This window comes from Tamandua tetradactyla, chromosome 4, assembly GCF_023851605.1.
Source record: "Tamandua tetradactyla isolate mTamTet1 chromosome 4, mTamTet1.pri, whole genome shotgun sequence".
NCBI lineage: Eukaryota > Metazoa > Chordata > Mammalia > Pilosa > Myrmecophagidae > Tamandua > Tamandua tetradactyla.
In genome coordinates, this window is record NC_135330.1 from 36,282,681 (window position 1) to 36,305,713 (window position 23,033).

The 23,033-nt window shown below is 44.0% G+C and overlaps 1 protein-coding gene, 1 non-coding gene and 1 pseudogene across 2 annotated transcripts in view; 2 read left to right on the forward strand and 1 right to left on the reverse strand.

Annotated features, from left to right (window-relative positions):
- The first annotated feature begins 259 nt into the window (after positions 1 to 259).
- The window catches only part of CACNA1E (calcium voltage-gated channel subunit alpha1 E), a 422,025-nt gene continuing 399,251 nt past the window's right edge, over positions 260 to 23,033 (forward strand). Inside the window, exon 1 of the mRNA XM_077157177.1 lies at positions 260 to 402. Within this exon, the coding sequence (XP_077013292.1) occupies positions 299 to 402 (104 nt within the window). The 5' untranslated portion in view covers positions 260 to 298. The remainder of the gene's footprint in view (positions 403 to 23,033) is intronic.
- LOC143679062 (10 kDa heat shock protein, mitochondrial pseudogene) lies at positions 1,281 to 14,238 on the forward strand (annotated as a pseudogene).
- On the reverse strand, positions 4,466 to 4,567 carry LOC143681904 (U6 spliceosomal RNA). The gene has a single exon (XR_013174951.1). It is a non-coding gene; the product is annotated as a U6 spliceosomal RNA (small nuclear RNA).

Here is a 23,033-nt window from a genome sequence, read left to right on the forward strand (position 1 = left end):
CCGCAGGCTGCCGGAGCCTCCCTGCCCCGCCGCGGGCGGGCGCCCTGAGCCGGGGACCGCGGCCCATCGCCGCCACGTGCTAGCGTTGCCGGAGGAGGAGGCATGGCGGCCCCAGCAGTGTGCGCTGCTCGAGGCCGACGCCTTGGACGAGGCGGGCGGGCTGCCGGCCTCCCCGCGCAGCGCCGCCTCCGGCTTCGACAACTTCTTCCTGGTGCAGGAGGGCGAGGGCCCCGGCTGGGAGGCCGGCGCCACCCTGGAGGCCGGCTCCAGCCCCTTCCTCCCGGTGAGCCCGGAGGTCATGAAGCGGCGGCGCGGGGGCCTCATCGAGCAGCGCGACATCATCAAGGCCCACGAGGCGCACAAGATGCAGAGCACCCCGCAGGCCCGGCGCAAGGAGTGGGAGTGAGTAGGGGCCCCGGGGCGGGTGGGGGCCTCGGTGCTGGGCGGCCGGGACCCAGCGAGGTAGTCTGGGACCGGCCTGGGGTGGGCGGCGGCTTCCCCAGGTAACAGACTGGCTTACCGAGACTGCCAGGGAGGAGCAGGACGGTGTATCCGTGTTGCTGCTGGGACCATAAGGGGTCTGACCCGCCCAGGGAGGGCCCTGCGGTCAGCTCCCCGGATCTAACACAACAGCTCTGGGCTGCACTGAACCTCTGGGGTCTGCCAATATCAAATGGGGGTCGATCAGTTTTCCCCTGACCCCTCCGACCTCCCCACCCCCCATATTTTATAAGATCCTGGGGAGAAGGAATGGAGTCTGTCACACTGACTCTCCCTGAAAAGAACTCTATAAAGTGATGAAGAATCCATCAAAACATGAATCATCTCTCTTGCCTTTCCTTCAGGAACTGCTGCTAACCCCACTCTTTCTGATGCCATTCTTGAAGGAGTGATTACTTTTGGAGCAGGTCTCCTTATCCAGATGGAAGAGACTGAGCAAGACCTGTGGCCACCCATGACTTGATCTCGGTTCTTGTTGTGTAGAGTAAAAGAACTTATGTTCTGTCTTAGGCTGGTTTGAACCTGATTAATGTCTGTTTAGGACTGGGGCTTGTATTTCTGGGAGTCATAAATTAAAATAAGGTGGTATCTCTCAATCGCCACAGGTTTGTCCCCTTTGTGAGGACTTTGTTTTGTCCTTTGGATACCAGTGTTTATTCTGCACGTTTGCATATCCTGCGGCCTGTGTGTCTTCATCTCCTCTTGCCTCATATAGCTGAGTTGTTAGATGTCATCAGTGCAAAAGGACCAGTAATGGGTGTTTTTTGAAGGTGGTGCTCATGGCAGAATTTACCTACCTGGTTTCAGTGGGCATTCTGGATAGTGCAAGTTTAGGTATGTGAGCTGACCTCTGGGGGTCTTTTGCTATGGGCGTTAATTAGTTGATTCCCTCAGTCAGTGAGGCCTAGTGTGTGTGCCAGGCTCCTGGGATTCAGAGAGGAGCTGGGCATAGACTGCAGGAGGCTTCTTTCTTTTTCATCTGTTGGCTCTATTTGTTTTCAATAATAATAAAAACTTCATATAGCACCCTCTAAGTGCCAAGCAACATTCTAAGCCTCTTTCAGATATTAACTCATGCTAATTCTCACCATAATCATGAGATGGGTATGATGATTATTCTCATTTTATCAATGAGACACAGAAGGGTTGTGACTTTCCCCAAAATAATTGCATTGTAGTGATTTGAACCCTGGCAGTTTGATGCTAGAATCCATGCTTTTGACCCCTGTTTTAGCTTGCTAAAGCAGCCAGAATGCAACACACCAGAGATGGATTGGCTTTTAATAAAGGGATTTATTTAGTTAAAAATTTATGGTTCAACAGAGGAAAGGCAGCTAGCTTTCATCTGAGGTTCTCTGTTATATGGGATGTCTGCTGGCCTTCTTGTCTGGCTTCTGGGTTCCAGCAGCTTTCCCTAGGGTGATTCCTTTTTGCATCTCCAAATATCTGCACTGAATTGCGAGTGCTGAGATAAGATAGTCTGGGCTTTACTGTTTTGAGCTCCCTTCTGTCCTCTCTTTTTAAGCCTCCAGCTAACTAAATTAAACCTCACTCATTACAAAAGGCACTCCCCTTAGCCAACCTCAAATGCAATCAGCCAAAGATGAATTTCACATGCTGATGATTTAAGTCCAGAAAAACAGCTCATCAGCTAGCCAAGTTGACACCTGAACCTAAGTACCACAACCCTTTTGGCACAATGCCTTTTGTTCCAATTCACACAATCCTTCCACTCTCAGCCACCTGTTGAGCTGACCAGTACTGTGCCACATAAGCACACTGGCCTGGGGTAGGGGTGTCCAGAGAGGTGGGTCTAAGTCTTAGGGTGGCAGACTTAGTACTGTCCGTGAGTAAGTCATCTCATCATGGCTTTGAAACATGAGTGAGAGGAGCTAGATGTCCATTTGAAAACCTTCCTGCCCTGGTAGTCTGTATTTCTTCATTTTCAGAATTACCATATTTTAATGTACCCCTGTCTTATCTTCCAAGAGGACTCCGAACAGCTTGAGGGCAGAGACTGTCTCACATAGTGTCACATCACTCAGTGCCTGTCACATGGCCTAATCTAGCTCCCTGGCTCAAGCCACCTTGTATTTTTACTCCACAAACACTTATGTGGTACTTAGTAGCTGCCAGGCACTGTTATAAGTACTTTACACCTATTAGTTCATTTAATTCTTGTAACAATCCAATGAGAGTGGTGCCATTATTCTCCCCATTTTTTACAGTTGAGGCACAGAGAGTTTAAGTAACTTGTAATTTCTTAACACTCTCCTTACCCCTACTTCTGCCTCTTCCTCCTACAGCCTGTTTCCCTCACTGCAGCGAAGATTCTTTTTCATTTTATTTAATTTATAGAGGAGTTGGAAAGATAGTACAGATAGTTTCCATCACTGATCCTTCAGAAATTTATCACATTAGTCTCCTGCTCAGAACCTCTAGTGGTTTCTCACCTCACACAGAACAAACCCCAAAGTCCTTAGCAGACTCTCCCTCCTCTGCCTCTTGGGCCCACTACCCCCACCTTTGCATCTTTAACTTTATCTCTTAATCTCTCCCCCCACTCATTCTGTCCATCCTCATAGCCACCTGCCATTGTGTGGATACCTCAGACCACGCTGACCTCAGGGCCTTTGCCTTTGCTGTTCCCTCTGGAATGTTCTTCCCTGTGTCCCTGCCTGGCTCCTCCATCACAATGCTTGGGTCTCTGCTCAGAGACACCTTCCTGGTCATCCTAGAGAAATAGCATTACCCCATTCTCTCTTAATTTTGTTTTGTTTTTTGTCATAACCCCTACTGTAGGTTCTCCAGCCCAGACACACACATACATTTGTGTTGTGTCTGTCTGTCCCACATTGGAGTGCAGATTTCTAGAAAGCAGGGACTTTATCTCTAGGATGCAGGGCCTAGGAGAGTGGTCAGTATAGTTGGCTCCCCAAATATATTTTTTGAATGAATGATAAAATAAATGTACTAAGGAGAATTGCTACCTGCTCCAATCAGGTTTCTTCCTGAAAGAAGGCAGCTGAATTGTCAGGGTCAGCCATGTGGTTGTGCAGGTTACTGACTGCACAGGGCCCTCACAATTGCACAACCAACCGAGGAAGCAGGGAATCTGTTCTCTCCCCTTCTTCAGGGCTGCTCAGCAATCTGTGTCTACTGTATACCTCAGAGAGATGGAGCCTTTTATTCCCTTCTATCTTGTGCCTTCTGGCTTCTCCTGGCTCATATTATATATACACGATTCTCCTTGGCACTAGGAAAGGGGCTGCCTGCTCCTTTCTCTGGGTACGGAGTTGTTACAGTGGGAATTAGGAAGGATGCTCTGTGGGCAGCCCTCACAGCTTCCTGCCCCTCCCTCAGCTCCAGTCCCTCCCAAGGTCCTGGACACTGCCCACACAGCTGACAGCCCATGTGCACTTTCTGCTCCCCTCACCATACACACACACACACACACACACACACACACACACACAGCCAGCTTTACACACCCCGTATCCTTGGCACTGAGTCAGGATTCTAGTGATGCACGAAGCAGACTAGAAACCAACTGGGGAGGGTTCCAGCATTTTTGCCTTTGGCTGGGTGAGCGAATATATCTTAGATGACGGGAGTAGAAGGAGTCGAGAGAGTAGGAGGAAACCTGAAGTGAAGTAGTCACCATTTTCTTATGGGACGTACTTTAGGAGCTTCAGGTGAAGCAAATTTTCTTGTGCAGAATTTTTTCCCCAAAGAATCTGTTGAGAGCTTTCCTGAGGCTGGGCATATGGGTTATGAGAACCTCTTGGTTAACACTGTGTTTCTTGGGTATTAAGTATTGCAGCTTTAGTGAGTGAGATGTAACCATTTTTTACTAGTACTTTAGCCTAATTTCCTCCAGCTTACACAATGCTTTCATATATTCCATGTCACCTGGCCCTCATAATAACCCTGTGAGCTGGCTATTATTATTATTATTATTATTTTTAATATGGAGCACTTCATGAATTTGCATATTTGCACAGGGGCCGTGCTAATCTTCTCTGTATCGTTCAAATTTTAGTACACGTGCCGCCGAAGCAAGCACGAGCTGGCTATTATTATTCCTGATTTACAGAAGAGGAAAACTGAGCCCCATAGTTAGAGGAGGTGCTGGGTCGAAAACCTATGTCTTCATAATGATACCACCATGTACTGAGTACTTACTATGTACGAGGTGCTTTGCATATCTTATTCTAATGGAAATAATAGGCACTATTATAAGGCACAGTAACTTCATATGTGATTGTTATTGCATATAGATATGGAAGAAAGGAAATTATGTGTAACTCTTAAGTCTGCGTAGGTTGGTACAACTTACACCATAAAGATGGAAATGGCATCTCTGTTATCATGACATTTAATCACATTCTATTGTAATTGCCTGTTTACAGGTCTGTGTCCAACTCTAGACTATAAGCAGAGAAGTTTGTCTGCTCCCCTTTGTGTCTCCATCACTTAACACAGTTCCTGGCACATAATAGATTTTTAATACATATTTGAGGAATGAAAAAAACACCCAACAACACTCTTTTACACACCAGGAAACTAGGGCTTGGAGATGTGAGTTACTTGCCTGGTATCACATAGCAGGTTAGGGGCTGAACCAGCATTCACACCAGGTCCTCTGAGTCCAAGGTCTACACTTGCTAAGGCATCCTGCCCACTTTAGCATCCCCTGTTATAATTAGCACAGTTCTAGCAAGTGACAGGAACCCAGTAATACTTATTTTGGGGGTTGAAGTTTTATGACACTACTTGTAAACTGTGGGGCCTCAGGCAAAGTGGAGGTGGGTGATAATACCTACGTATCAGGTCTGTTGTAAATTTTGACCACATTTATTGGACTGGAAGGGGTGTGTGTGTGTGTGTGTGTGTGTACCTCAAAATGTTGGTAAGCCCCAGGGTTACTCTGGGCCTCTTCTCTTCTTTGTCTACACATTCTCTCTGGGTGACTTGAAACAGGCCCACATACCTGCAGCTGACCCAAATGTAGGTTTCCTTAGTACCCTTGATCCCTGTACACAAATGCTTGCCTGGCATCTCTAAGCTGTGGTTTTATGAGCATCTAAAATTTAACACGGTTAAAGCAAAACTCCTGAACCTTTCTTTACCCAACCTTCATCCCTCAGTCCTTCCCACATCATAAGTGGTTCCACCATCTCCATACCTGTTCAAGCCTAACATTCTAATTATCCTTTATTTCTCTCTTTCCCTTTTGCCTCACTTCTGATAAATTGCTAAGCCCTGGCAACACCATCTCCCAAGCATCTTCTAAGACTAACCCCTCCTCCTTTTCCCACTACTACCCATCTCTTCCAACCTGCTGTCCCTTGAATCTCTGCAATGGCTTCCTCATAGGGCTCCCTCCTTACATCTTTGCCTCCTTGTACCAAACTATTCATACAACAAACAGGGAGATTCAGAAACAATGTATACCATGTCGTGATATTCTGTAGCTTACCTGTGGACTCAGAGGAGAATCTGAGCTCCTTTTCTTGGCTCAGAAAACCCTGCACAACCTGGTCTTTGTGTGACCCCTGACCTCATCGTTAGCTCTCTTCCCTCAACCTCCACGCTCCAGCCTGTGGCCTTGTTCAGGACAGGCCTGTTCCAGCTCGTGTCCTCTGCCCTGGCTGTTCCCCCTGTCTGGGAGGTTCTTTCTCCAGATCGTCACACTGTTGGTTCATTCTTCTTGGGTTTTTTTTCCTCCTCATTTCTTTTATTGAAGTATAGCATTTAAAATCTGTATCTGGAAACTAAGTGTGCTCATTGCTATTTGTGTGTCCTTGCCCAACCCTCTCAGTTGATAATGCCAGGAAATTTCTGTGGGTATACTAATCTGTGCATACACACCTAGCTACTATAAATATTTCTCTGTGGAGCCTTCTATATTTACATTAACTGAATCATGAGTTCATACTGTTGTCTCTAACTCTAGTTGATTAGCATATGGGTTGTTCTAGCCTTCTGACTTATTTGTAGTCCACTCCAACAGTGAGAAACCTGTCTCCTGCCATCTGCCATCCTATTTAATTGATTATTTGATTCCAATGCTATGTATAGCAACTTCACAATTGTTAACTGTTACCCCCATAGGAAAACATTTACCAGTTAAAGTCTACTGCTTATTTGCATTTCCTTTTGTTTCCCCCTTCCCCAACCTTTCACTGTCAAAATTGTGTCAGTTTGGATGATAAACTATATATGGTCATTCTATATAAAGCCTAGTCTCTGAATTGAAGTACTTATGTACAAATCCACGCACTTCTCTCTTCTAGCTGTGTGAGTTAGTAATTTAACTTTTTTTTTTCTTAGGAGCTAAGCCTCAGTGTCCAAGATAATAGGAAAAAATACAAATATTAGCATATTCTGAGAGCAACCTTTCATTGATTTATTTTTTTAAAAATTTAAAAAAACTTAAATTTTACAAACACATACTCCCTCTTTCTCCCTTCTTCTACTCCCCCAGTAACCTCCAATCTACTATCTCCACGTACTTGCTATTTCTAGTCATCCGTTATAAGTAATATAATACAATCTTGTCCTTATATGCCTTGCTTATTTCATTGAACATAATATTTTCAAGGTTCTTTTATGTTGCAGTTTGTTTCATAACATCATTTTTTCTTATGGCTGAATAATGTTCCATTGTGTGTATGTACCACATTTTGTTTATCCATTCATCTGTTAATAGACACTTTCCCTCCCAGCTTTTGGCTATTGTGAATAATACTGCTATAAACATTGGTATATAGGTATCTGTTTGTGATCCTTTTCCCACTCTCTTTAGGTATATACTGTGAAGTGGGATTGATGGGTCATGTGGTAATTCTGTATTTAACTTTTTGAGGAACCACCATATGGCTTTTCACAAAGGCTGTACCATTTTACATTCCCATGCTGGTTCATTCTTGCCAGTTAGACCTGAATCTAAGTGATGCCTCTTCAGAGAGGTTGCTCTTTACCATATCGTCTCAAATAGACACCTGGCCACTGAGTCACATCACTGTATGCAGTTGACTGTCTCCCACAAAAGAGGATAAGTTCCGTGAGAACGGTGACCTTGACCACTGCGTCTACTTTGTATCCCCAGTGGTGAGAGCAGTGACTCACGCGCTCTCTGTAAGTATGTGGATGAATGAATGAATGCGTGAATACGCAGTTGGCATGGTTATGATTATTACCTACAGGTCATGCGGCCTCTGGCTGGCAGACCCAATCTAGTCTGGAAAGCTCAGGATTCCAGGGGCTCCAGCTCTAGACCAGGGTCAGTCCTGGGTGTGGAGCCTCCTGGCCTGTGGACACCCAGATTAGTTGAGTTGTAAGCTGTGTGGGCACTGTCTTCCTTCAGAACTTGTTTGGTCCCACCGAACCACCTATTATTTGACTTTGAGAAAATATCCAACCTTTCTGAACCTCCTTTTCCTCATTTGTTACTTGTGGATGAGGAGGGCTACCTTGCTGACTGGTTGGGAAGGATAAACAACCTGTAAAACACCTAGTGTGGCTGTTCTCACCCCTGATATGCAGCTCCCCACCACAGGAGCCTGTCCCTCAACACTGCTGTCTAAGGTAGGACCTCTGCGTGTTGGTGAAGTCTGTGGTGCGGAGGGTGCCATCAGGGTTGGAATCAGCTGTACTCATCAGAGGAACATAACAGGAAAACCCAGCTTAGCAAGTGTTTCTACCGTCTAAGAGCAGAAGGATCTTTGAAGTAGTCTGGGGTTGGAGTTAAGAACGTGGGTTCTGAAATTAGACCTGGTTTTGAGCCTGACTCCACCATTTTTTGTTTGTCTTTGGACAGCTGAACTGTGCCTCAATTTCCTTATCAGTCCAATTGGGGTAACAAATGTACTTACTCATTGGGTTGCCGTGAGTGCTTGGCCCATGGTAACCATTCAATGCATATTATCCATCCTCATCATCATATAGTCCTTGTTTTATGGTAAGGAATTCAAGGTCCTGAGAGTCTGAGTAATTGCTGGAGCTTTATATGAACAACTCATTCTGTTTGTAAGGTGGGGTGGACTGTGGTGAGTGAAAAGGCCTGCAGGAAACAACCCTGTAAGTCCCACTTCTATCTCATTTGCCCTGTAGTTATGCTGGCTTTTAGAGGGCAGGACAGCCAGAGTGGAAGAGATGATGACTCAAATATCCAACTGACATCTACAACAAATTCTGTGAAGAAACAAAGGTTTTGTGGTGAGAGTGAGTGCGCTTGTGCTTTGGACATGTTTTCTCCACATTCTCGTATCCCAAGGGCCAGACTGCAGTTCCTGACAGCAGAGGGGTGTGAGCAGAGGACGAATTACGGCAGGACAGGCATTTAGAAAGTTTCTTCTCTTCTTTGACTGAGTATTGGTTGAAAGGACTGCAGCTGAAACTGTAACCAAAGGCAGCATTATGCTTCCAGAAAAAATCTCAAGGAAAAGTATTACAAGCAACAGTAGCTGTTGGACTGGGATCCAAAGGAAGGGGTGGAGACATTCAACCAGTTAGTGTGAAAGCTGGAGATGAAGTTCTTCCCCCACAATATGGAGGCAGCAAAGTGGTTCTAGATGATAAGGATTATTTCTTATATAGAGATGCTGCCATTCTTGGGTAATATGTAGTGAAATACATCACTATTGATGTATGTGAAGCTGTCTATTCCACTGAAGTTCTGAAATCTTCCATTATGTAAATAATTTCCATGTTGCTCTTTTATAATAAACTAACGATGAGCCAGTGTCTCTTAAATTTGATTTCACTGTACTGATAGAAACATTTCCAAAAAATAAATATACATATATATGATATATATATATGATATATATCATATATATATATATAGAAACAAAAGTTTTAAGCTTGGAGTTTCTTGCTTGAATTTTAAGGCTGTTGGCACAATTTTTTCCTTCTGGCCTCTTGAAAGGCAGTCAGTGCCAGGCAGATGTAGTCAAAGTGGAGAAGTCATTCCATGTGCTGCCACCTGCCGGCAAAATCAAGCACTACTTGGTTCAGTTCTTGGACTACTACAAACTGTGCTGTGTTTGCTGTAAGAGTCATGGGCTGAATTTATTGGAAAAGCATTGGTGGATGAGCCCATATTTTAATACAATTTAAATTGGTATGTTTTTAGGAGAGGCGTGACTTTCCGGGTCACTACAATTCCCACCACTCCCTCCTGTCTTATGCAGGGCTCATTCACTTTTCTTTAGATAAACTGCTTGGTCCTGAAGGCACTGAGTTTGCAGCCCTGCATAATACGACCCCCCTCATTTGAAGATGAAATATTTCAGGCTCTTGGGGTTGTATTATAACAAGCTTGTAGAAACCAGAACATGTGCCAAGTGAAGACAGAAATCACGAGCCTTCAACACACTGTGTTTTCACTAGCCCAGCAACACACTTAAAGCCGTGAGCCAAGAAGGGACCTGTAGCATATGCCCTGCCTTCTTGGAATTCTGAGCAGAACTGGAAGCTACTGAGAATCCAGAGAATTGGGCTCCCCCCTGGGAAGTGACACAATTCGGGTAAAACCTAGAGATTTGCTGTAAGGTGGGGCCCTTTCACCACACTACTATCCTTGGGGAATCTTTTAAAAAAAGGTTCTCTTTCTAGGTCTGGTCTCTAATGACTTTCCTTTTCCTGCCTTGTTTTGCCGTTCGAACCTTCCAGCAGTTCTAGAAGAGCTTCCCCTAGAGATCAGGCTGTGGGAATAAGTGGGACGGCGAGGCTGAGCAGCCTGGGTTTCCCTGCATTGCAGCCAGGACCCTTCTTGGGCTTGGCAGTGCTGCGTGGGCAGCATGACCAGCATGACCAGCCCTTTGCTCAGAGCCTGGCATCAAGAATGAGTGTACAGCCTCTCCGCTCTTTAATGGAAGCCCCGAGAAAATGCAGAAGTGTCCCCACATTTTCCCCAGAGCCCAGAGCCCAGAGTCCAGAGCCAGGGCTTAGGGGGATTGAGGGTGCACGTCTATGGTGCCTGCATTTCCTTTCAGAGCCCAAGTCCAAGGAGGTTGGTGAGAAGCGTGTGTAACCTTGCAGCGTGGTTCTCAGAGAGGATCTGCCTTAGCCATTGGAAAGAGGCTGAGTCGATATCTCTGCTTCCTTTTCCCCTCAGAGCCTTGTCTCTGTTTTGAGGGGCAGGCGAGACAGTCCTTTCCTGCCAGGCTGCCTCCACTCTGCCCATGTCTGGATATCTTCGGAAGGTGAAGCTTTCTGAACATGTCAAGAGCTAAAGAGTCTGTCTCCTTAGGCACCTTTTTGGAAGAACATGGGCAAGGCGGGGCCCTCTAGTGTCTGCTGCCCAATTTGCCGCATTCCCTGTTTGGCTCTGGAGATAAATTTTCCTGTTTTTTGGTGCCCTCAAGTGGTTGTTTCTATGTATTGCGCTACAGTGTTCTCACATGGAAGCTTGGAAGGGGCGGGAATTCCCTGTGGCCACTTGGCGATGTATCACAGGTAAGGAAATGGGCCTTGGCAGAGCAGGGTGAGCCCCCGGGATTCCCATCTCAGCCCAGGGTCCCCCCAGCCCCTCGTATGTCCTGCTCCACCTTGCTGTCCTCAAGGACCCCACCTGGCCACATGGCTGCAGATGATGGTCAAGGGCATTTCACTCTTGCATGTGACCTAGTAGATGAAGACACATGTGGAAAAGGAAATATCCAGTGCTGAAGGAATTTGCTCTGGCTTTTTTGGGTAATTACGCACACACACACGTATTTATGTTGTACATATATATTTATATTTATGTGAAATCGTTGAACACATACATATATGTACATACAATGAATGTGTATATACACATACATGTATATATAATATAGTTGGACACCTATGATATTCTAGGCACAGTGATAAACAAGGCTGTAAAGAACATTGCCTCGTATTTTTCATTTGAAGTTCCTGACAGGTACATATTATGTTGGCAGCGGTTATGTTGAGGGCAGGCCTGCTCTTTCCATGGCAGTACCTCCTCTCAGGACATGGTGCCTCTTGGGGACTCTAGCTGAGCTCTTACCTCCCCCATACCACTTCTTCCTCATCTCTTCTGCTTGTGGCTCCTTTTATCATCTTTTTCTTTTTCTCTCCAAAGCCCAAAGCACAGAGGGAATGAATAAATGCAGGGTTGGGGTGTGAGTGGAGGTTGGGATTCCTTTCTTTTCTGCCTCTCTTCCTTTTCTCCATCTCTTGCCTGGGAACCTCCCTGCAGACACGCTGTAGTCGTACGTGATACCTGTAGTCATACGTGATACCATACCCAGTCTCATTGCTCCCACTAAAATGCTACCTCCTTCCCTGAGCCTGCCAATGCCAAACAAAACAAAACAAAACAAAACAAAACGAAACTTTAAAATGTAACCTCTTCAACTTTCTGGTGATGAAGAGGAACCTACATGCCTTCTGAAATTTATAAAGAAAACAGGAATTAGGTAATTCCCTTTCGGCTCCTAAGATTGGGCCAGAACTGTGGTCAGCCCTGGGGGTGTGCTCTTCGGTGTGGGGGCAGTGGTGGCCCCACGTCCCACCTTCACCCCACTTCCTGCCTCACCCAAGCCTGTGCCCCAGCTCCTCTCCATCATGGGTGCTCCGCTCCTTATTTCTGTGCTTGTGCTGGGAAAACGCTGTTCCTCTCTTCCTAACCCCCTCCCTCTCTTTCTTCAGAAAATGGCATCATATTATACATATAGGTCTACATTTTTCTTTTCTTCTTTCACTTTTGAAAAATTAACAGTATCCCCTTCCAACATGAAACAGTTAGAAGGGCAGAGCCCAGATACCCCTAAAGAGTGGGAGAAAGATCAAGGGTGCTGATGGAGTTCTACAGAGAAGGTTGGGTTGAACAAATGAGTGTGATTGATGAATCAGAATATTGATATTTCTTTTAGTCTCCAGTATCTTAGAGCAGCTAGAAGTAAAAACCTAAAATTATGGAACTGCAACCCATGCCAAACTCTGAAATCTGTTCTACAACTAATTGTTGTACTGTGCTTTGAAATTTATTTCTTTTTTGTATATATATTATTTTTCACAAGAAAGGAAAAAAAGGTAGATTGTGATGATAAATGCACAGCTATATGATGATATTGTGAGCCATTGATTGTACATTTTGGATGATTACATGGTATGTGAATATATAATATATACCAATAAAAATAAGTAATAAAAATTAGCAATATTTCATGGGCATCTTTCTTTGTCAGTTTCTAGAAAGATGTTCACAGTTTCTCTTTAATGCTGCATAATATTCCTTAGCACGTCTGAAATGTAATTTATTCAAGCAGTCCCCTTGCAATGCGAGTTTCCAGTTGCTTTGCCATTCCTAGCAGTGCGGCAGCAGATCTCCTTGCAGGTGTATTTATAAACTTGCACTTTTATTCTGTAGGTAGAGTCCTAGAGAAGCAGGTCTGTGGGAGGAGACTTCCCCACACTGTACCCTCGCTGCCCCTGAGAACTGGCACTTCTTCCTCACACCCCTCCTCGGCATCTCAGCCTCAGATTGGAATGTGAACTTTCGCAGTCTCTATTATCTCTCTGGCCCCGCTGCAGAGGCCCAATGAATTAATAATATGCCAGTAGGAAACAGAGAGATGGTGTCATTAATTGTCAATCAGTGTGCTCAACCTCTCATGGTCCCTAATTAGCATGCTGACAACTTCAGTTTTATCCAGAGCCAGAGCAGTGCTTTGGGGACACTAGTGGCTTAGCTTGTGGCATCCGGCACAGAGGGGGGACCCCCGGTGCCTTCCTGGGAGGGGGTGTGGAACTGGGGATGGGCTTGCAAGAGGTCTGCTGAATTCACAAGTGCCTTCGGGGACCCTTAGGTGTCTCCTGGTGGGAAGAGGGGATGGAAATGGGGCAGGGTGGAGTGGTCATGGGGTTGCTAGTAGTGCTGGTTGTGGTGTGCTATTTATTTTCAGGCCTGGGTGGCAGGTTTGTGAGCTGAATCTGCAGCAGGTGAGTGATGCCTTGCTGAGCTGTGTTGGATGAAGCCATCTAAGGGAGGTGCTTTGCATCCAAGCCACAGGCTCCTTTGATGGGGAGGTGGCCCAGGAACATCACCTCAATATAAGTTTTATTCTGACCCCACTGACCTATTTCAAAATACATACATTCCCAGGAGGGGTGACAGTAAGTCTGGCACCTGGCAGAGTGCCAGGCGCACAGAGCATCACCATGACAAAGAGTGATGCTTCAAGAAGCCCCTTGCCCTCTCTGGGCTCCCTAATGCAGTTCAGGGGTAGCCCTGGGTTGCTATTGGAGGCAGCGTGGCAGTGATGAAGAGCTAAAATGACAGAGTCAGACTGCCTGTTTTCTGTCCTGGCCCCCCCACCTGTAAACTGGGCAGCTTTGTGGAAGTCCCTTGCCCTCTCTGGGCCTCTATATCGTCATCCTTTTATTACATAGAGCTAAACTTAGTTTGATATTGAGATGAACTCCAATATGATGAAAGACTTTTTTCTCCCCATGTTTGTAAGTTGTTTGAACAGATAGAAACCAGATGAAATCTTGTAGGCCACCCTGGCTGGGTGGGACTCAACCCTCCTCTTCCCCACTCCACCTCTCTCCCCCCATCTTCCCAAGCAGACTGTGAAGCCCCTTTGGGACCATATCCTCTGGCCTCCACTGCTTGGCTCTGTCACACCTGAGGGCCAGCATCTGTCAAACCCACCCTCTATCCCCTCTCCCCAGACGTGTGGACCTCCCTCCCAGTTGCTCTCTGGCCTCTGATGCAGGGAGGTACAGGCTGCTTTTTGCAGATTAAGCTCTGGTAAACAGACTCTGAGATGGAGATTAGTGTTCAGGAAGCTTATTAGAAAGTGATTTTGGATCAACTCCTAGGGAAGGGAAGGGAGCAGGATTGGACACTGGGGAGGGAAGTGGGGGAGGCTCTGGAGGTTGGATGGCCTATCAGCATTGTCCCAAGTTGGGGTGAGGAGCCCGGGCCTTTATATTCCCATGCTGGTCGGTTACTGAATGCAGCCTGTCCCAGGAAGGCAGCATGACCTTGATCCAGGAAACCAGCTGCAGCCAAGGCACCTCCTGAGGCGGCTGACAGCTATGGCCTGTCTGCCATTGACATTCCCAGCAGCTGGGAGAATGGGCCTCGAAGGAAGATGGTGGTTACCTCACAGCCTCCTCTCCACTGCCACCACATGGAGGGTCGTTGTGGATCCCACTGTCCCGGTAGCTCAGCCTCGCCTCTGCTGAGATGCTCAGAGGGTGTCTGCACAGCTGCTGCTGCTTGACACAGGGCCTGCAGAACCATCCGGAGCACCTCTGAGAGCATGCCTCTGTTGTAGGTGGCTTGCATCTGCTCTGACCTCTCTTCAGAGCATTCCCCGTGGAGATGGAGTGGCTAAACCTTTATGTGCTTTCAGCAGTGAGGATCATCTGCCCCTCACTGCATGATCGTTGATTCATGCTTAGCTCTGCCTGTCTCAGAGGTTCCCCTCAAGATGTTCTAGGCAGCAGAGCTTAGTGGAAGCCGAAAATCTTTGGAAGTAAGTAAACCTAGATCTGCCACTTAATAATCTGGACACATTCTTTAATCTTTCTGGGATTGAGAGCACCAACATCTCAGGGTTGTTGGAGAGGTGCTTAATATTATTACTAATGTAAGTTATTAGTCTTTTTCTGTCCCGCTTTCTCTAGATTGTGGCTGGGAAGGCAGAACAACCATCTACATAGTTGAGGCTACCCAGTGACTCCAACTTCTTCCTTTACTGGTTTGTTTTAAAATAATATACGGATGTCCAGGTCCCAACCTAAAATGATTCGGATTGTCAGTCTTAGGTGTAATCTGAGCATCAGCATATATTTTTTTTTACAAGCTCTTCAGGTGATTATAATGTGGGAAACTCTGATCTAGACCTGTGGTTACAGGGTCTGTGGGCATAAGGTAGCTGCCCAGCCTTTGTCAGGAGGGAAGTCCCTCTTACATCTTTCCAGGGCACAGTAGATTATTTGAGACTGTCTCCTGATGACCTCCACATATTCTTTCTGGAAGTAGGCTGCACTCCTGGCTCATGATCCAGAAGGCAATTAGTACATCTCTGAGATGTTATGGATCTCCTGTCTATATGTAAAATAATGAGAAAAGACTCACTGGATGATAATTTACTCCCCTTACATTGAGTCCAGAATTAGGGTAGTGGGAGATAGGGAAGGCTTATCTGGACTTGAGTCCAGTTTGATTCCAGCACTTCTTAGTTGTCTGGTCTTGGGTAAATCACTTAACTTTCTTGAACCTCATTTTCTTAATCTATAGGACAATATGTGCCCTGCAATAACAATATTACATTTCTGAACATTATATAGTTGACAGAGTACCTTTACTACCTCCTTTAAGTTGAGCTTGTAATAACCTGGATAAAATAAAAGACTCAGGGAGATTAAGTGCCTTATGCAAAATCACGTGGTAGAGCTGAGACTTGAACCCATATTTTCATTTATGTTGTAACTTTGCTGCAAATGGATTTTGCAATTCCATATGAGTAAAGTCCACAGATAGTTCAGGGACTGAGAAGTTATTATGAGGGAATAAGTCTACTTACATTGATCTTTCCATAGGTTTAGCAATTATTAGTTAGACCTAGAGCTGTGATGATTTCCCAGGGTCATGGATTTCTTAAAAAATTGTATGAAAGCTATGGAACTCCTGACCTTGGAAGCACACAGATACTCCCCAATATGAACAGTTTTGGCTATAATGTTTGTTCTTGATTTTTTTCACATACATGCAATAGAAAATGATATTCCAAAGAAACATCTCTCACTGGATTTTTCATGTAAAAATTAATAATTGTTTTCCAAAAAATTAATTCAAATTGTATAAGTAAAATGAAAGGCAAATTTAAATCTGCTTAAAAATAAATTTCTGTAGATTGTTATTGTTTGCCTTGAATAAGGACCTGAAATTGTGGAGTGAATTTTGATGTGGCCGTGTATAACTCATCTTTGCTATCAAGTTGCTTTTGACTTTTGATGGAAACAAATACTGACCTTGAATCTGAGAGCTATATAATTTATTGTTTTGAAGAAGTATATAACTCTTGAAGTTTCAAAAAGGGACTCCTAAAATAGGAATTCTTTTGAGAATGGGATTGGATTGTTCTAAACAAATGAAAACCAGGGATTGACTGAATGGTTAGATCTGGGAGTATCTGACAGTTATAAGTTATAAGTCGAAGAAAAATGGCATACCTGCTAATTCTTTCATTATCTCCTTCATGATACTAACAGAAATTACAGTGACTCTGGGTACTTGATATGACTTGACAGAGGTGTCACTTTCATTTTTTTCTTCTGTTTTAAGGTCAAAAGCGAGTTAACCACTGCCCAGGCACAAGAAAGTCTCTGCAGTTGCACTTGACCTCTTTTGCTTGGCAATCTGTAGGATTCTCTACCAGGTTATTTTACTGGAGCAAATCTGAGATTTGGGAACATTTAAAATAGTCTTCTCATAAAACTCATTTCATATTATGTGATGGACAAAAGCATAAGATGCATCTTAAGTTTTAGGGACTCCTGTATCAGAAATTGTGTTTGGCTATTAAGTACAGAGACCCAAAGAAAAGTGGACTAAACAAATTGGGGTTTTACTTTTTTCATTATAGGAAGTCTGGAGGAGGCAGCCTGGGGTTGGTGAGGCATTTCTATGATGTCATTATGGTCTTCCCACCCAGCCATCTTTGGTGTGGAGCTGTTGTTTGTATCTTTGTCCAGCTTGCCAGACAATATAGGCAGAAAGGAAAGAAAAGGCAAAGAGCAGAAGGAAGCATGGTATTGAAAGGAGCCCCCTTTTGAAGAACTTTTCCTACAGCCCCTACCTAGTAACATCTACTTAAATCTCCTTGGCCTGCTCTGCATCACTTGACTTCCTCTTGCTGAAAGGGGTACTGGAGAATGTCGTTTTGTTAGAGGAGCACTCAGTGCTGTCCCTTACAAAATTAGGTTTGTTACAAATAAAGGAGAGAATGGCTATTGGATAGGCAACTTGCAGTCTCAGGCACAGCCCCATGCTTCCCCTGGCAAGAGCCTTGCCAAAAGCAAGAAGTAGTGCAGCATTGCCCTTTTATATTTGGTGAGTGAGAGTAAACCCAAAATGTATGTAAGCTTTGTCCTACTTTAATTTTTTAAATTTTAAGCTGGATTCAGTGTAAACAATGAGTGATGTCCCTAAATGAAATGGGAGGATACAGTGTAATTTTTATCAATGGAAAACTCCTTCAGGCCTCATTCCTCCGTGATGGCCATGACTGTGTATGGAACATCCAACACCACGTTACAGCTTGTTTGGGTTAAAGCGATACACTAAGAAAAAATTTGAAGAATGCTTTCATAAGGGCAGGTTTTTAAATTGTGAAATGTAACATATATATAAAAAGTGATAAATTTTGAAGTACATTTTACTAAGTAGTTTTAGAACAAATTTCAAAGTCTGGTATGGGTTATAGTTCCACAATTTCAGATGATTCCTTCTAGCTGCTCCAAGACACTGAAGACTAAATAGAAATATCAGTGTAATGATTCAGCAGTCATACTCAGTTGTTAATCCTATCTTCTCTAAGTCATCATTCACCTTTGATCCCTCTCCCAATCTTTAGGGATATTTGGGCAACGACCATTCTATCTTCTTCATGTTGTTGTGAAAGGGTGTTGATGTTATAGAGTAGGGGGATGCAACTGGTTGATGCTCTTGGAGAGACTGGTAACTCTGGGTTTCAGAACTTATATGGCCCAGAAACCATCTGGAGGTTTTAGGTTTCTAAGAAATAAACTTAGTGAGTGAAATTTTTATAGAGTCACAGGTAGATAAATGGGTATTATTTTACAGGAATACTGTTGGTTGGGGCTTGGCATACCATAGCCATTTAGGAATATTTAGATATTGACATTGCATAGGAGTAACCTCCAAAATAGCCTCTCAGTTCTCAATTTGAAATCTCTTAGCCACTGATAGCTTATTTTTTTACATTATTTTCCTCCTTTTGGTCAGGTAGGCATTGTTGATGCCAGGCTCATCCCTAGGAATCATGCCCACGTTGCCAGGGAGATTTACACCTGGACATCCCTGGATGTCATATCCCACAAAGTGGGGAGGGTAGTGATTTTGCTTGTAGAATTGGGCTTAGAGAGAGAGGCCACAAGTGAGCAACAAAAGAGGTTCTTAGGAAGTAACTCTTAGGCATAATTATAGGTAGGCTTAGCTTCTCTGTTACAGAAATAAGTTTCATAAGAGCAAGTTGTTCTAGTTTACTAGCTGCCAGAATGCAATATACCACAAACAGAATGGCTTTTAAAAAGGGAAGTTTAATAAGTTTCTAGTTTACAGTTCTAAGGCCAAAAAAATGTCCCAATTAAGACAAGTCTATAGAAATGTCCAATCTAAGGCATCCAGAGAAAGATACCTTGGTTCAAGAAGGCTGATGAAGTTCAGGGTTTCTCAAGTGGAAGGGCACATGGCGAACACAGTCAGGGTTTCTCTCTCATCTGGAAAGGCACACAGTGAACACGGTCAGGGTTCCTTTCTCATCTGGAAGGGCACATGGCGAACATGGCATCATCTGCTAGCTTCTTCTCCTGGCTTCCTATTTCATGAAGCTCCCCGGAAGGCATTTTCCTTCTTCATCTCCAGAGTGCTGGCTGATGGACTTTCTGCTTCATGGTGCTGCAGCATTCTCTGCTCTCTCTGAATTTCCTCATTCTCCAGAATGTTTCCTCTTTTATAGGACTCCAGAAACTTATCAAGACCCACCCAAATGAGTGGAGACATGAAGCTCCCTAATCCATCTTAACAACCACTCTTGATTAAATCACATCTCCAGGGAGATGATCTGATTACAGTTTCAAACATAAAGTATTGAATAGGGATTATTCTTCCATTATGAAATGGGATTTAGATTAAAACATGGCTTTTCTAGGGGACATACATCCTTTCAAATCAGTACACAAGCCTTAAACTCAAGGGTTTAGCCTATTAACTTGGAAGTCCCTAATGTTTAAGAGAGTATCAGGGATTTCCCACATGGGAAAGTTTAATAATACCATATTTTTTCTCCCATCCTCAAGGGACTTTGCCAATACTTTTTATTTATCTTCCCACTATACTCTGGAATATATCTTGGAATTACATTAAACTATACAGAATTACAAGACCTCATTCCTAATTCTAGGTTCCATGTGTTTAGGTTGTTTAACTGAATCCTCCAGACAGGTTTTCTTACCTCTTATTGAAGCCTGATCTCTCTTTTTGGTTTCTTTAACAGTTGCTGAATGTAGGAATACTGACTTTCAGAGCTGCAGAACTCCAGCTCTGAGTTTTACCTGTCAAACAGGTACTTAAAGTTCCAGGAAAATGCCAGGTTATACACATATAACACAGCATCTCAGAATTTAGGAATAACACTTAAAGCTCAGGAATAAATATGACTGCTGTACGAGCTTACAATCTAGGCCCCAATTTTCTTATTATTTTCTAAAAGGGACTATTTTAGTTTGCTAAGACTGCTGAAATGCAAAAACCTGAAATGGATTGGCTTTATAAAGGGGATTTATTTAGTTACAAATTTACTGATTTTGGAAGGTACATGGTGCATCTGCCAGGTTTTTCTCCTTGCTTTTGGGTTCAAACAGCTTTCCCCAGGGTGTGTCCTTTCTGCATCTCCGAATGTCTGGGACTGAGCCAGCTGTGAGCTCCTCTCTTCTGACTCCTCCTTTTAAGCCTCACTCATTGTGGAAGGCACTCTCCTTAACCGACCACAGATGTAGCCAGCCATAGATGAATTTCACATGCTGATGATTTAAGTCCACAGCGATAGAACAACTGGGCACCATCACCTGGCCAAGTTGCCACCTGAACCTAACTATCACAGAGCCCATACACTATCCTTTTGTTTCCGGCTTATTTTGCTCACATAAGGGCCTCGTGGTTCATTCACCTCGACAAGGACAGTTTTTAAAGTAACAAAAAGGACATTGGAAAAAAATAATTTTTGGTTGTTCCAAGTTTATAGAACCTCATATGACAATGACTTCAATTTTCCCTAGAGAAGCTAAATATACCTTTTAAAATGCCTGTCAGAATCAAACATATGATGTGAATGTTGAGTGAAGCGGCAAGAGCCCTGGATTGGGTGGCAGGAACTTAAACTGTTTTAGCTCCTGTCTTTCACTAATTAGCCGTGTGACTTTCACTGAATAGGTACAGCCCCTTAACCTTTCTAGCCTCAGCTTTGTCCTCTACAAAATAGAAGAGTTGGTCTAGCTCATTATTACCCATAAGAAAGGTTATCTGAGCCACAAATGCAAGCCTCTGTGTAATTTAAAGATTTTTAATAGCCACATTAAAAAAGTAAAAAAGTAACAAGTGATATTAATTTTAATCATCTGTTTATCTGATCCAATATACTCAACATATTATCACTTTAACATGTGGCCAATAAAAAATTATTGGTGAGGTCTTTTACATTTTTTTTCCATCCTAGATCTTTGAAATTGGTGTGTATTTTACACTCACAGCACATCTCCGTTTGGATAGCCACACTTCAAGTGCTTCTCAGCCACACATGGCCACTGTTTTGGACTGTGCTCCGGGTGGTCTGCTCTGGGTGAGATAACCATGGATACTCACAGGCCCCTCTCTGGCCCTGTCTTGACCGTCGCAGCCCTTTCTGCGAGACAGCCATGCCACCCGCCAACCAGAGCTTAGTCCAGAGCTTCAGGTGTGGGGTGAAGGCAGCCAGCCCCTGAAGACAGCCCACCCCTGGTCAGCTCTGTGTCCTGTGCTTTCCTCATTGCAGCTCTTCCCTCATTGCTTTATCCCAGGTTCAGGAGTGGGGCCTTGATACAGAAGCTTGCATTTGTGGCTCAGATTGTGTGCCCTGTCTTGGCTTGGCCGCTGAGGACCCCCGGCAGCCCCCCAGGCCTGCTTTATCGGCCCTGTTTAATGGTCCCTCAATTACACATTCCATTACCTTTAAAATCTCTGAACCACTTTAAAAAATGTAATAGTATAGTTTTTTTCCCCTGTCATTACAAAGAACCTGCTCTCTGGGGAATAACTGGGAAAACATAGAAGAGTATAAAGAAAAATATTTTTTAAAACCTAAATCCAATCACTTCTATCCAATCATTTTTAACATTTTGGTGTGTTTCCTTTGGTCTTTTCCTAAGCATCATATATAGAAGTAAGTATTTTTAATTTCCCTTTTCCCTCCAAATTCAGCTCTTATAGAATATGTATTCTATTTTCCTTCTTTCTTTTTTTTTAATTTTCCTTCTTTCACTTTTCATTATATTATGAACATTTTAAAAAAATCATTAAATTTTGTTTGAAAACCTGATTGTAATGGTTAATGGTGGAAGCTGCAGAGAGAGTTTGGAGCTATTATGCTGTGGTAAAAAGCTAGAGACCGAGATAAACATAGTTCCTTGTCTGCTGCTTATTCTTCCTCCCTAAAGAGCTCTTGACCAAGGGAACTACAAATATAAAAGCAGCAGCCTAATGGGAAGTCAGCAGCTACTTTAACAGCTCGACAAGTACTTGAGACCAGCACTTCCTGCCCCACATTTCTGTACTCACTGGTCTAAGAGAAATCTCCCTGCCCCCCAGTTTGGAATCTGAGGTGAGCTGGGTCTGGGGAGCAGACCTCAGCTCTGGGAAGCTTTGAGCAAATTACTTAACCTCTCTGGGTATTTCTTTTTCTGTAAAATGGGGATAATAATAGTGCTCACCCCATAGCGTTGCTGAGTAGATGAAAACAGGGAAAACATATGAAGTGCTTATCTCAGGGCCTTGCATGTGAAAAATGACCCAGTAATGTTAGTTTTACCATTTCCCTATCATTGGGCATCTGTGAGGTTTTACGTCCTTCACCATTAAAAATTAATCAATTTATCAATATTCAACAATTATGTATTGAGTACTTACTATGTGCCGAGCGTTTTTCTAAATGCTGAAAATTATAGGAGTAACCGCGACTAGACAAGATGTCTAATCTTACGGAGTTTAAGTTTCAGTGCGGAGATGGATGTAGATAAACAAGGCAGGTCAGGTGGTGATGAAAGCAATAAAAAAAAATTAAACAAGATAATATACTGAACTGAGGTATGGCAAGTTCAGGTAGGGCTGTTAAGGAGGACCTTTCTGAATAGGTAACATTTGAGTTGAGACCTGAATGACAAGGAGAAGATCCAGGAAAGGGCAAATCGACAGGCCTTGTGGTGGGCATGAACCAGAGGGTTAAATCAAAATTCAGAACAGTGAGTGGGAGAGGGGATGAGAGGAGGAGGTCCAGGAGATGGGCAGGGGCTACCCGCTCAGGGAGAGTTTGGGAGGTCAGGGTAAGGGGTATGGACTTATTTTGAGTGGAAAGGACATGCAGGAGACTTACACAAGCTCAGGGGTGTGCTAGCTCATATACGCTTGGAAGAGCCGATTGTGGGCATCTGTTCCCAACTCTTTGTTTACTGCCATCGCATTGGTAACTTGAAACTGACCATGTTGAGGTTATTTACACCAA